At 39.7% G+C, this 13969-nt stretch overlaps 1 protein-coding gene across 6 annotated transcripts in view; it reads left to right on the top strand.

Annotated features, from left to right (window-relative positions):
• The window catches only part of ASCC3 (activating signal cointegrator 1 complex subunit 3), a 764501-nt gene that overhangs the window by 605166 nt on the left and 145366 nt on the right, over positions 1-13969 (top strand). For all 6 annotated transcript variants that reach the window (XM_056566195.1, XM_056566194.1, XM_056566190.1 and 3 more), the window contains 4 exons: positions 2130-2296; positions 2397-2542; positions 4300-4420; positions 13646-13788. In XM_056566195.1, the coding sequence (XP_056422170.1) occupies positions 2130-2296; positions 2397-2542; positions 4300-4420; positions 13646-13788 (577 nt within the window). The remainder of the gene's footprint in view (positions 1-2129; positions 2297-2396; positions 2543-4299; positions 4421-13645; positions 13789-13969) is intronic.

Below are 13969 nucleotides of genomic sequence, written 5' to 3'. Positions count from 1 at the left end.
GGCCTAGCCAGTTTCCAGATCACAACCCCATAGAAAACCTTTGGATGGAGTTTAAAGTCTGTGTTGCCCAGTGACAACCCCAAAATATCACTTCTCTAGAGGAGATCTGCATGGAGGAATGGGCCTAAATACCAGCAACAATGTGTGAAAACCTTGTGAAGACTTACAGAAAACAGTTGACCTCTGTCATTGTCAACAAAGGGTATATAACAATGTATTGAGATGAACTTTTGTTATTGACCAATTTTTTATTTTCCACCATAATTTGCAAATAAATTCTTTAAAAATCAGACAATGTGATTTTATGGATATTTTTTTCTTATTATGTCTCTCATAATTGAGGTATACCTATAATGAAAATTACAGGCCTCTCATCTTTTTAAGTGGGAGAACTTGCACAATTGGTGGCTGACTAAATACTTTTTTGCCCCACTGTACATAACACACTTCTGTGCTTAAATGTAGGGTAACTTTAATAAACCAAAATGTGATGTTAAAACCACAACAAAAACATCCGATCTGTAGGCAGCATGTTACATAACATGAAGTGCGGAGCCGTATATATATATTTAGGTGGGGATATATTGACCAGTAACGTAGTTTTCTACCCCAGATCCCTACTAATTCTGGGCTTAAAGGGCTAATCCCATCTCATAACATGATGGCTAACGGCTAGGATAAAGTTCCAATCTTTGAGGTCCCCAACAATTTTGAGAAATAAGGGAATGCAGCATTATTTCCCGACACAACAGCCCTTTGCCCCTTGGCTGTGCAGGGAACTTCAGCATAGTCCATTCAAGTGTATAAAGTGAGCTGCAGTTTCCAGCACAACTGGATAGCCTAGAGTGCCACTGTGCAGAAGCTGATGGCCCCCACCGATCTGTAGATGTAGCCAGGAGAAGCACATGCACATGTGGACAGCATGCTGGGAGTTGTAGTTTTGCAATATCTGGAGGCACCCCATTTGGGAAACACTGATGTAGACGGTGTCATCCATGTCAGACACTGATACTTGGGCTGGTTAAGCTGAATACTTGAGCAGACCAGATATACCCAGCAGACACTTGAGGAATAAGTAGTATATATAATGCTGGAGTTTTGGGAATGGTTTATTGGGGTCAAATCTGTTTACATGTTTCCTTGTAAGGTGTACTCCGGTGGGGAAACAAAAAATTCTAATCAACTGGTGCCAAAAAGTTAAACAGATTTGTAAATTACTTCTATTTAAAAATCTTTTCCCTTCCAGTACTTATCAGCTGCTGTATGCTCCACAGGAAGCTATATTGTTCTTTTCACTGTCTGACCATAGTGCTCTCTGCTGACACCTCTGTCCATATTAGGACATGTCCAGAGAAGGAGTAAATCCCCATAGCAAACCTCTCCTGCTCCGGACAGTTCCTGACATGGACAGAGGTGTCAGCAGAGAGCACTGTGGTCAGACAGAAAAGAACCATACAACTTCCTCTGTAGTATACAGCAGCTGATAAGGACTGGAAGGGTTAAGATTTTTAAATAGAAGTCATTTACAAATCTGTTTTCCACCTGAGTACGCCTTTAAAGCAAGATGATAACTAGTCATATGATTCCCACGTATTCTTTAGGGAAAAATTCACCTATTCTTCCCTATATGTAATGATTGTGAGAACTTTTCTAGTTGACACACCGGAGAACAAAATAATTTCATGTAGAATGGAAATGTATTTTGGGAGACTATACCTGTGTGTTTCTATTGTTACATCGCTGTTTATAGCTAGTATACACCATATTATAAAGAGCTATATACCCAGTTTGATATGTGCTTCAATATATCTATAGTATAAATACTGTATATATATATAAATCTATCTATATATGTATTAGCTTGTTTAAGATGTATTTGAAGATTATTGACACACAACCTAGTTTACACAAGAGCCGTAGATGCACATGGGATTAATTGGAAACATTGTAAGGAATGATGTGGGATTCAGTGTGACCTAAGCATAACTAGACTGGCTCACAGTGACGTGAGAAGCTGTCCTTGAACACACCAGTCTTGGAATGTGTGTGGTTTGGAGGATGCCTTTAATAATAACTGTACACAGTATGTCATTGTAATTGAACTAAAAACACATATTTTCTCATTCCAGAGTTGTGGAGTTGACGGGAGATGTCACTCCTGATATGAGAGCCATAGCAGAAGCTGACCTAATTGTTACCACCCCAGAGAAGTGGGACGGTGTCAGCAGGAGTTGGCAAAACAGGAGTTACGTGCAGAAGGTTTCCATTCTAATCATTGATGAAATCCATTTGCTTGGTAAGTTGTGCTTTAAACATTGTATTTAGAACAGGGCATAACATATGTAATGTAATGTAATGCATATATGGTCATGTTTCATTTTATTTTATTTTTTTAGGGGATGAGAGAGGACCAGTCCTGGAAGTCATTGTATCTCGGACCAACTTTATTTCCTCACATACAGAGAGGACCGTACGTGTTGTTGGTTTGTCAACCGCTCTAGCAAATGCCAGGGATCTTGCAGATTGGTTAGGCATTGGTCAGGTATGTGACATTTGTTGCAAAAACCTAATACATCATGCTTAGCACTTTTCAATTAAAGGGTTATCTGTTCTGTAAAATTCATTGCCTTTCCTTAGGATAGGCCATCAATATTAGAGTGGAAGGGGATCGACTCTTGGCACCATTGCTGATCAGCAGTGTAAAGGGGCCATGGTCTCATGGCACTTATATAGAGATGTATGGAGGGGGAGTGCCAACCCTGAGATCTGGGGCACCATTAAGAAGATTGCGGTGGGGATCCCAGCAGCTGGACCCCGCACGATCAGACACTTATCCCCTATGATACATCTCATAAGACTCATACTTTTCACTGTTTACAGCATTTTAACACTCATTCTCTGTCCACAGGATAGGGAATAAGTGTCTGATTGCTAAGGAGGGGGGGGGGGGATTGGGGGGAGGTGCAACCGCTGGGACAAAAAGGGGCTGCCTAATGCCCAAATGCATTCAGCGTGACAAAAAATATCTTAGACAACCATTACTAACTTTGATACTATGTCAAGGTGTGTAAGTGCATCAAGTTTACCCCATTCATCAGCTGTTAATATCCTATAATGAGAACGTGAAAACAGAATTTTAGAAATGTTAGCAAATTTATTAAAAAGAAAAATAAATTTAGCATGAACCACTTTACTCTTGATTATCTTTGACATAAATCTGATAGATTGGAAATGTTTTGGAAAAACAATGTAAGGTGTCACAGCTGACAATGCATAACACAGCAAAAACCAAGCCATAAGCTGGAAAGAACTGCCTGTAGGGCTCAGATACAGGATTGTGTGGACGCAAAGATCTGAAAATTGGTGCAGACAGTTCTGCTGCACTGAAAGTTCCCAAGAGCACAATGGCCTTCATAATTCTCAAATTAAAAAGGTTTGGAGCAACAAGGGCTCTTCCTAGAGCTGTGCTAGTAATTCGGAGAGAAGGGCCTTGATAAGAGAGGTAATAATAATAATAATAATTTTATTTATATACAAAATGATTACTCTGGCTAAGCTCTTAAAGGGGTACTCCACCCTAGACATCCAATGGATAAGGGATAAGATCTCTGAGCACTGGGGGGGGTCCAGCCACTGAGACCCCTGCAATCTCTGACCCAGCACCCTGGCGTTCTGAACATTTATGTTTAGAATGCTGGTTCTTAATGTCACACCCCCTCTATTCATGTCTATAGGAGGGGGGCATAACGGGTGTGGTCGCTCGGAGATTACCTGACGGTAGGGGTAGAAGATATTAGGTCAGAGATGTATGGAATGGACAAGTTATGGTTAGCCTTGTATTGTCATTGTTGACATTGTTTGAACTAAATTTAGAGATAGGGGGTAGTCCGTGAAGGGATCAGCAGAGGGGAAAGGAGGAGTGGTGGGATAATTTGGCATCAGGGTTGAGGATTTATTTGATTTGAAGAGGTGCAGTATGGGATGATTGCATAAGGTTATTGCAGTAGTCCAGGCGGGAGATCATAAATGCATACACTACTATTTTTTTTAAGTTAAAGTTGAGAAAAGAGCATATTCAAGAAATGTTTGAGATGAAAGTAGCAGGTGGTGATGCTGGTGAAGTCAGGGTTTGTGGTTTGAATGAAATGGCAGAATCAAATGTTATCCTGAGAAGGTGTAGAGCTATTGACATAAATTCTGCTTCCATGAAATTATTCTCTAAATTTACTTTTATTTTATGAATTTATGAATAATGTATGCACTACAGTTTAAGTAACAGAAATGAATTACTTATTTCAGATGGGACTGTTTAACTTTCGTCCATCCGTGCGACCAGTACCTTTGGAGGTCCACATTCAGGGCTTCCCTGGACAACACTATTGCCCTCGTATGGCTAGCATGAACAAACCTTCATTTCAAGGTAAGTGTCTAAACAGTAAAATAAGGCATTCATTGTACTCTCGTTCTATTTGCATGTGGTCTATGCAGTACAGTCTATATTCATCATTAATGGGAAGTAGAAACACATATAAGGCTAAAACACTAATAAAAAACTAGTATGTCAGATCATATGTCACCACACCTGGAAGTGCAAATAATCTACTGTACATATGTTAATATTCTTGTACAACAGGATATATTTGTAAGTAAGTTCCTTATTGCACATGAATAGTTATATCAAATGTATTTATGACTATAACTACGGTATGTAAAAGTAATTATTCTTATTAAGTACCTTGACAGGTCCAGTTGTTTGTAGCATCGCAGTCACGCTAAATACAGTATTTAAATAAAGATTTCTTGGTCACATGAGATAAGTTACTAGCTTTTTCTCTCCATTAGAAACCGGTAAAATAAGATGCACAATAGTATAATCTACCATAAATTATCTTTTTACTGTATTATAAAGTAGTCTCCAAAGATGACACACGTATTCTGATTTCCAGTTGTACAGCGAATGGCTAGACATATTCAGAGATACTCACATTGATAAATAAAAATGTATTAAAGGGAAACTTTAATAAATACAGGTAGATTTTGTGGGTGACCTTGTTTCTAACTGTTCTTACTTGGTAAAAATTGGTGCAGCCATTAAGGAGATATTCATCTTGTTGCTAATATAGTAATTTTTTCTTCACTGCATTAGAGGGGCTGCTGCTGATGCTTTTTCCCACCTATTCCAGCGATAACCCAGCCCCCTTTGGTCAGTAACTCAGCCCTCCTCCATAAATATTCATTCTTCTTCCTTAGCATGTCCGTTTAGGGTTGTAGAGTTATCGGACGAAGGGGGCTGGGTTAATGCCGGAGCGGAAAGGTAAAAGCATTGCACATACAACAGCAGACCCCTCCAGTGCAGTTAAGAAGAAAATACCTTAACAACAATATGACAAGGTAAGAAGCACTAGAAACAGGGCCACTTGTATTATTTACCTTTTAGTGAGGGTGACCCTGCTGTGTCAAATGTTTTAGCCCATCTCCCCCCCCCCCCCCCCCCCCCCCGACACTTTCTCAACTGGCATCATAAATGTTTGTGCCAATATGGCATGCCCCATGATTTGCTAATTTATAATTCGAAAAAACTGTTGGAAACTGCTTAATAAATCCTCCGCCCCATTTTTCCCATGGTTCTGTAATTGGTCTGAAAGGAAAATAATTTTTTTTTTTTTTTTACTTTCTGGTACCAATGTATAATAGTAGAGTTGTGTTTGTAATTATAGTAAAACATTGGCCTAACAATAGTCACAACAGCCTGGACAGCAATAGGAGCCAATGCAGGTGCTGGAACATCTGTAAGTTTTGTTGAAATAAACAGCATTGGCTTCTACTCACCAGTTCCGCTCGTGGTTCTTGTTTATGCCGGAGGTCTGACACTACTAGGGCTCGATAAGCTTCTATTAGTTGCTGCTCAAGGAAAAGTATTCAAAGGATACATTCTTCTTTGACAATGTAAAAAGGATTTTTTAACATGTAAATGGTTACTGTGAATTGTGAAAAGTGAAAAAGTGGCAGAGTTTCAGAATACAATCATCGCCATTCTATCATTCATCTGGGGCCCTTTAGATTACCCCAACACCCCCCCCATGCAGGCAGTGTGGGACACAGACGGTGCCTATACCCAAAGTCCCGGCAACGTTCGGTGGTGTAGCCAAAGGATAGGGGATAAGATGCCTGATCGCAGGGGTTCCGCTGCTGGGGACCCCCGTGATCTTGCACTCAGCACTCCAGTTAAAATCAGTCCCCGGAGCATGTTCGCTCTGGGTCTGATTACCTGCGACCACAGGGCCGGCGGGGTGTGACGTCACACCTCCGCCCCCGTGTGACGTCACTGCAAGGGGGCGTGACAGTGGTCGATGGGTTCGGAAATCTCACCTCACACCGGTAATCAGACCCAGAGCGAACATGCTCCGGGGACTGATTTTAACTGAGGGTGCTGCGTGCAAGATCACGGGGGTCCCCAGCGGCGGGATAGGGGATAAGATGTCTAAGCGCCGGAGTACCCCTTTAAAGATGCACATAGTTGAAAGCTGTGCTCTCGTGGGGATCCAGGATGTGTGACAAGTGGGCCCCCTTCCCCGGTCACAGTGGCACACTGAAGTAGTGCTCATTTTGCCAGTAATGCTGTATGTTATTTGTACCATCCTGTAAGACTGCTGGTCAAACTTTTTAGGCTGTCTTAATGTAAATGTGATGGTGCACAGAGAGAAGCAACACACAAGATTTTGCATAAAACTACATTAGTATGATTAGATAGCTATTATCATTTATTTATGGACCAGCAACATGTTCTGCTCCACTGCACAATGAACATTAATAAAAAATGTGCCTGGGATGTGATGTGCATTAAATTCTATAGCCACAGATGAATTGGTTCCTGCTTGGGTATTTGGGTGGTATTTATGATATCTCATTCTTAGAAATAAAATTTACATCAAGGCCTGTAGAGTCCTGTGAAATGACTGTTTAGCTTTTCTAATTAGCCTTGTGACAAAGCCGCAGTATTGATGGCGATTTTAGACTGGTCCTGACTATTCCTGTTATTTATGGGCTACAGAAATGCTATGTAAACCCCACTAATGAGCAATAAATCAGACTCTTGCTGTTTAATCGCACCTGTTCTTGGGGGAGAAAGAACCCATTACATCTTGTGTCTCCAGATTCTTCCAGGCTGTATGTGTATATAATGATGATGTATTCTTGCCATCTCCACAGACTCATTTGTAGCATAAACCGGCAATTTCCTATAATTCAGGAGCCGTAATCTTTGTATTAGACACCTCCTGATTAGTTACCCTGGAACAGCCTTATCAGACGGCTAGTCTATTTCATTATTGACTTTCCCTTGGGCGCAGCATAAGTATTTACACTCTAAATGCTGGAATGTTTTACCCCATGTTACTTATGGTGTCTAGAGACAACCATCAGCATTAGCTGTAAAAAAATGTCATATCCATTTATGAGTCTAGTAATATAGGCATCATGTGAATTTTCTGAGAGCTTCCTTCATCAATATATAAAAGATGATGTACTGAGCCGCCTTGTTCAACAGCAAGTGTGCTGCATATTTCAGAAGTTGAAATGATGCAACATGTAAATGTTAAACCAAATGTTCAAACCCCTAAGGCTGTGTCTGTTGGGTCAGGAAAAGATTTCCATCGTTTTTGCAGAGGTGACCTGCAAGATAATCCACATTGAATCCGAACCGACAGCAGCAGGATTACATCAAGAAAGAGGGCTACATAAAAAGTGGCCCTGGTCTAAACAGCGAATTGCTGTTGATAATTATGATGACTAAAGTAAAAGGCAGAGGGGATTACATTAAGAAGATAGCACATAGGAAGAACCCAGGTATTTACACACGGGACAGCTGCCAGAAGTGTATTGGTGGTAAGACATCAGAGAGAAGCCTTGATATTAACTTCATTCAATAGGAAAAAGATGGAGCACATACCATAAATTTGAATGCCGTATTCACTATATTGTTTCATTCGTGGTGAACGGTAAAGGGAAGAGAGGGAGGGTGGACGACTGCTTCAGAAGAACTTCGGGCAACAGTCCGTATCACGCTGGTCCGCGCTTCAAGGGCCTAATGAAGCGCGGACCAGCGTGATACAGACCGTTGCCCGAAGTTCCTCCGAAGCAGTCGCCCACCCTCCCCCTCTTCCCTTTTCCGTTCACCACGAATGAAGCAATAAAGTAAATACGGCATTCAAATTTCTGGTATGTGCTCCATCTTTTTTTCTATTGAATGAAGTTATTGCCATACTCTCATATTGTGAGCACTGCTGAAGTCTTTACCGAAGGGGCACTATGTCCAGGTGTGAGAGATCCAGAGATCTGATTGCAGTAAGGATCCGAATAGTGTAGCAGTGCCGGTATACATCTTGCTATGTACTGAAGCCTTGATATTCCTTTAAGGCATAGCATGGATCCTCTGGAGGAGGCAGACAGGCTTAGGATGCATGCACACAGTCCACACATTCTATTCCCTGTGTTCTCAGTCTTTCTGCTACCAGGGACAGAGTTCCCCTTAACAGGAAGTGGACGAGTGTGCAGGGAACTGAGACTCCTAGTGGCCAATGGTTCAGAGCTTTTTTTTTTCCAGGGTAAGGAATCATTTATGGTTACCCCTTAAAGGGGTACTCCAGTTGATTATTATTATTTTTTTAATCAACTGGTGCCAAAAAGTTAGACAGATTTGTAAATGACTTCTATTTAAAAATCTTTACCCTTTCAGTACTTATCAGCTGCTGTATGATCCACAGAAAGTTGAATGGTTCTTTTATTTCTGATCACCGTGCTCTCTGCTGACACCTCTGTTCATGTCATGAACTGTCCAGCGCATGAGAGGTTTGCTATGGGGATTTGTTACTGGATTTGCTCTGGACAGTTCTGACATGAACAGAGGTGTCAGCAGAGAGCACTGTGGTCAGACAGAAAAGAACCATTCAACTTCCTGTGGATCATACAGCAGCTGATAAGTACTGAAAGGGTAAAGATTTTTAAATAGAAGTCATTTACAAATCTGTTTAACTTTTTGGCAAGGATTGATTAGAAAATGTTGTTTTCCACCGGAGTACCCCTTTAAGTAGACAGGGATTCTTTATTTTTCCACTTTCATGTTTTCCTCCCTTATAGCCATAACGCTTCCCCCCCTCCCCCAATTTTCCCCACTTTCCAACCCCAATACCACAGTGATCATATTATATTTTACTTTCATCCCAAGATTTTCCTCGATTTTTATATAAACCTGTTCCCATAGTGTTTGTACCTCTTTACAACCCCAAATCATATGTATAAGATCCGCATTTTCCCCACTACATTGGGGGCAATTTGCATCCTGTCTTTTTCCCATCCTGAACAATCCATATGGAGTATAACACAATCTATGAATCAATTTAATTTGTAAAATTTTATGATTTGTGCTAATAGATGATTTATCAATATTTCCCACCTCCCCTCTTCCTCCAACACTCCTATTTCCTTCTCCCATTTTGATTTAATTATTTTAATATTTTTTTGTGCCTTGTGTTTAATTATCTTATAAATCTTCCCTCACTTTACTCCTGGAGCAAATTTTTGTGTCTATCATAAAGTCAAACAATTCGTGATATCCAATTTCCCATCTAGGATTGTCTATATCTGCATTAAATGCATTTTTTATCTGCCTATATGCAAATTCACACCACAAATCTAAACTATATTGGATTTGGAAATAGTTCCAAGGAAGGAGACACTTATTGTTCACTAACTGTTCTACCCTAGTGATCCCATATTTTTCCCAGTTAACATATCCTCTTAATGTATATATTTCTGGGAAAAAAACATTCCCCCATATCTTCGTGAACTTCAGACTACATGGAACCCCCAAAAGTCTTTTTGTAAATTTCCAAATTTTATTAATCATCTTGAAAAAACAAGTATTTGCCAAAATAACATCAAAATAACATGATGCTGATACTTTTCCAGAAAAAACTTTAAAGCATACCTGTCAGGTCCCACAGAAAAAAAATATATATATATGTTACTCAGTACCTAAGCCTGACTGTTTACATGATTATCATCATCATCATCATGCCTCTATCAACTAAATTTATTATAAAAATACCTCTTTTCATTAGTTGTGGTGGTGGGAGGTGATTGGTGTGTCTGCTCATGCAGCCTTGTCCATGAGTTTTCTCTTGTCCATGACTCATCGACAAGCCTGATGCTGCTGCAGGACTGGTTAGTGTCCCAGTAGGTATGGGGACCCCTTATTGTGTGATTTTCAGGAGCGGTTTTCTTTATTAAATACTCAACAACATTTTAAACAACCATATCAAAAAAGGTCTTTAATTTTCATCAGCAACGACATATAAAAAGTTTTTGGCTCTGACAGTGCCCATTTAAAAAAAGTGATGAAAAAGTCACATATACGCAAAAGTGGTAGCATTAAAAACTACAGCTCATGGTGCAAAAAATAAACCCTAACACAGCTCCATAGGTCGAAAAATAAAAAAGTTTTATAGGGGGTCATAACATAGCATTAAACAAACTTTTACTTTACTTTTTTTGCATTTTATGCACTTTTTTGTAGTCCCCATAGGGAACTATTGCATGCAGTCTTTTAAATGCATACACTGAACAATGATGTACCATTGCAGAGCACTGATCAATGTTATCATATCAGCTGGGCCCCACCGGGTATGAAGCATGCTCAGCTCCTGAGCGTGCTTCATTGACCAGGAGCAGATGTACAAATATGTTAAAAATCTTGTACACTATTAACCCATAGGGGACACGTGACGTACATGGACGTTGCTGTGCTCTGGTACTTATCATACCTTTACATCCTGCGGTTCCCCATCGCCCAACATGGTGATTGGAACCAGCTGGCTGTTGTTATCAGCAGCCGGTACCCTCCTGGATAATGGAAGATATCAGTGATCCCACTGCTTTCTGCCATTAACCCTTCAAATGCCATGATCAATATTGATCACTGCATCTGAAGTATTTCTGGGGTGTACAGACACACACTCCACTCACCTGCTCTGACCGTCTGCTGTGCTCTTTCTCTCTGGTCTGTCTTCTGGCAGTGCTATGCCTATGCAATGAAAAGATTTGAATAAATAGCGCCCTTTGGGGACCAATACATTATTTTAATAAAAGTGAATAAGCCCCTCCTCCAATAAAAATCAATTACCAATTTCCCCATTTTACCAAACAAAATGTAAAAACATGAAATAAATAATCATATTTGGTATTTCCATGTGCATAAATGTCTGAACTATTAAAATAAAATGTTAAAGCATACCTTTCATAGTGCATAAAAAATGATAAGTTACTCATTTCCTTTTTTGTTCTTTATTGTGGAGGGGGTGTGTCCATCTCTCTCCCTCACTGTGATGACTCATCTGCAAATCACTGCACAGTAGATTTTATGCATACATTTTCTATCTGTTCCTAGTAAAGCTGTCACTATTTGTGTCATTCAGCTTTCACAGACACCTGAATTTCTGATCAGCTTCTTTGTCATTCAGGAGTCGGAGAAAGCTTTGGCTGTTTAAGCATGCTGGGAGTTGTAGTTTTACAACAGCTGGAGCTGTAGTGTTTATAAAGCACTGTGTTAGAGCAATTTTGCCTTTAGCAAAACTACAGTTCCCAGCATGCCCACACATCCTTTGTCTGTAGTTTTGCAAGAGCTCGAGGCACACAGCTGGAGAATACACAGCTCTAAAACACAGTTTTACAAGGATTGTACCCTCAGCTGTTGTAAAACTACAACTCTCATCATGGGAGTTGTAGTTTAGAAACAGCTGAAGGCTGTAGTGGTGCAATGGTGATCTCCTATACTGGATACCAACACACTTTACCGCCGGTATCCAGTATGGTGCAATATACAGAGTAGTCTGTCTGCATAAAGATAGATGACCCCTAGTGGCAGCTGTTTTCATTTTTTATTTTTTAGTAAAATATACATTTTTGTAAAATAAATGTATATTTAAAAAAGTCATCTTATCAGTAGTACTACAAAATTTAAAAATGTTTTCATAATGACAGTGCCTCTTTAATGGTCCCATACGATAAACGGCATAAACATTAAAAAAAAAACTCAAAATTGCTTTGTCACATCAAATGGCAGAAAAAAATTAAGTGATCACAAAATCACATATATGCAAAAATTAAGCCCTCATACAGCCCGGGAAAAGTCAGAACATTATAGGGGCTAGAATAGGGCAATTTAGACATTTTAAATATACTAATTTTGTTAAAAATAGTTTATTTTTATTTTTTACTTTAAAGCAGTACAATAATAGAAAAGCGTGTAAACATGAATATCGTTTTAATTGTATTGACCGACAGAATAAAGAAAACATTTCAGTTTTACCGTAAAGTGTAGAGCGTAAAAGCAACATTTTAAAATTTTCCCAGTGCATTCCAAGTGCATCCTAAAAGTCTGTGCAGATTTTTTTCAACAGCAGGTGAATGGGATTGATGCCAAGGCTTACAATGAACAGTACACTGCGTATATAAAGGCTTAGTCTGCTTTACTTCACGATGGACGGGTTTAAAAGTGAAATCCATCGATCTTGTGTGGCAGACAGTACAGCATAGTCTTCCCAAATGTATTATGGACTAGCCTAATTTTTGGTGCAAAATAATGTGCCAAGTGTATCATTCAACACCTAGAATCTTGATAGGTATGTGGGCAATGTGTTCAAATGGATCGTTGTTAACTTTTTAAAGTGTGGAACGATAGTTGTGGGACACTATTGGGGAGAATTATCATTTTGTTTCAAGTCATTTACTTTTGCTTTGGTTTTGCATATGTGCAACATATATTTTTTATATTATCGTAAGGGGGTTGATATATTTAGCGCACGTAGGCAAAAGACAATAAATCGCCTCAGTACACCATTTTCCACCTCTCCCCTGCGACTTTTCACATAAAAAGTTGCAGTTGCGCCAATCAAATTCGACTTCCAAAGGTAGTTTTGTAAGCCGGGTCTCGGCTTGTCTAGATTTGCGCTGTTTTTGAGGGCATTCGCACTTGACAAAAATTTCTTACCACTGCAAAGTAAAAATTGAAATTGACTATTGAAAGGTCATTTGTAGCGTTTTGCTTACAGCCAAAAGTCATAAAGAAGTGCTTAGGCGCACGTGCAACATTTCGAGAGCCAAGTGTAGGCAAAAAAAAGAAAAAAACAATCTCAAGACAATGATAAATCTCCCCCTATGAGAGCACAACAACTTATGTCTTCTGCACTAAAGTAGAAATGCTAGAATGCTTTTGCTGCTCTGCTTTTATGTATGAAATTACTGAATATATGTGTCGTACCACTCAGTTTCTCTTTAGGGATTTTGGTTTAATAGAGGCTTATGATGAGAATGTATGTTGGTGTTTTTTTAACAGTGTGTCTTCAGCTGTTGCAAAACTACAACACCCAGCATGCCCGGACAGCCAAAGGCTGTCCGGGCATGCTGGGCGTTGTAATTTTGCAACAGCTGGAGTCACACTGTTTAGAAAACGCTAATCTATGCGAATGTGTACAAAACATTTTCATCACTGTGAAGTGTGTAGAATTGTTCTGACCTACTAGCTGGAGGTATGCCATGAAAGTGGTGAGATAAAGGGTTAAACAACGGTGTTACTGCTTTGTTGTTACAGCTATAAGAAGTCACTCCCCTGCAAAGCCTGTACTCATCTTTGTGTCATCCAGACGTCAGACCCGCCTCACTGCCATCGATTTGATAGCATTCCTCGCCACCGAAAATGACCCCAAACAGTGGCTCAATATGGATGAAAGAGAGGTATGATTTCCTGTCAGAATAGTCCATAGTATTGTCACAAGAAGTCTTTATTTTTACTAATTTGTTTACAACAACATATTGTTAAAATGTAAATAGAGGCGCCTACCTTACTTTTCCCGATTTGGTAGTGTGAGACAAAGCAATAGTGCGTAAACATACTGACTTCTAGCACATGGTCCCA

This window comes from Hyla sarda, chromosome 3, assembly GCF_029499605.1.
Source record: "Hyla sarda isolate aHylSar1 chromosome 3, aHylSar1.hap1, whole genome shotgun sequence".
Classification (NCBI taxonomy): Eukaryota; Metazoa; Chordata; class Amphibia; order Anura; family Hylidae; genus Hyla; species Hyla sarda.
The sequence above is the reverse complement of the archived record's forward strand: the minus strand, read 5'-3'. Positions and strand labels throughout refer to the sequence as shown.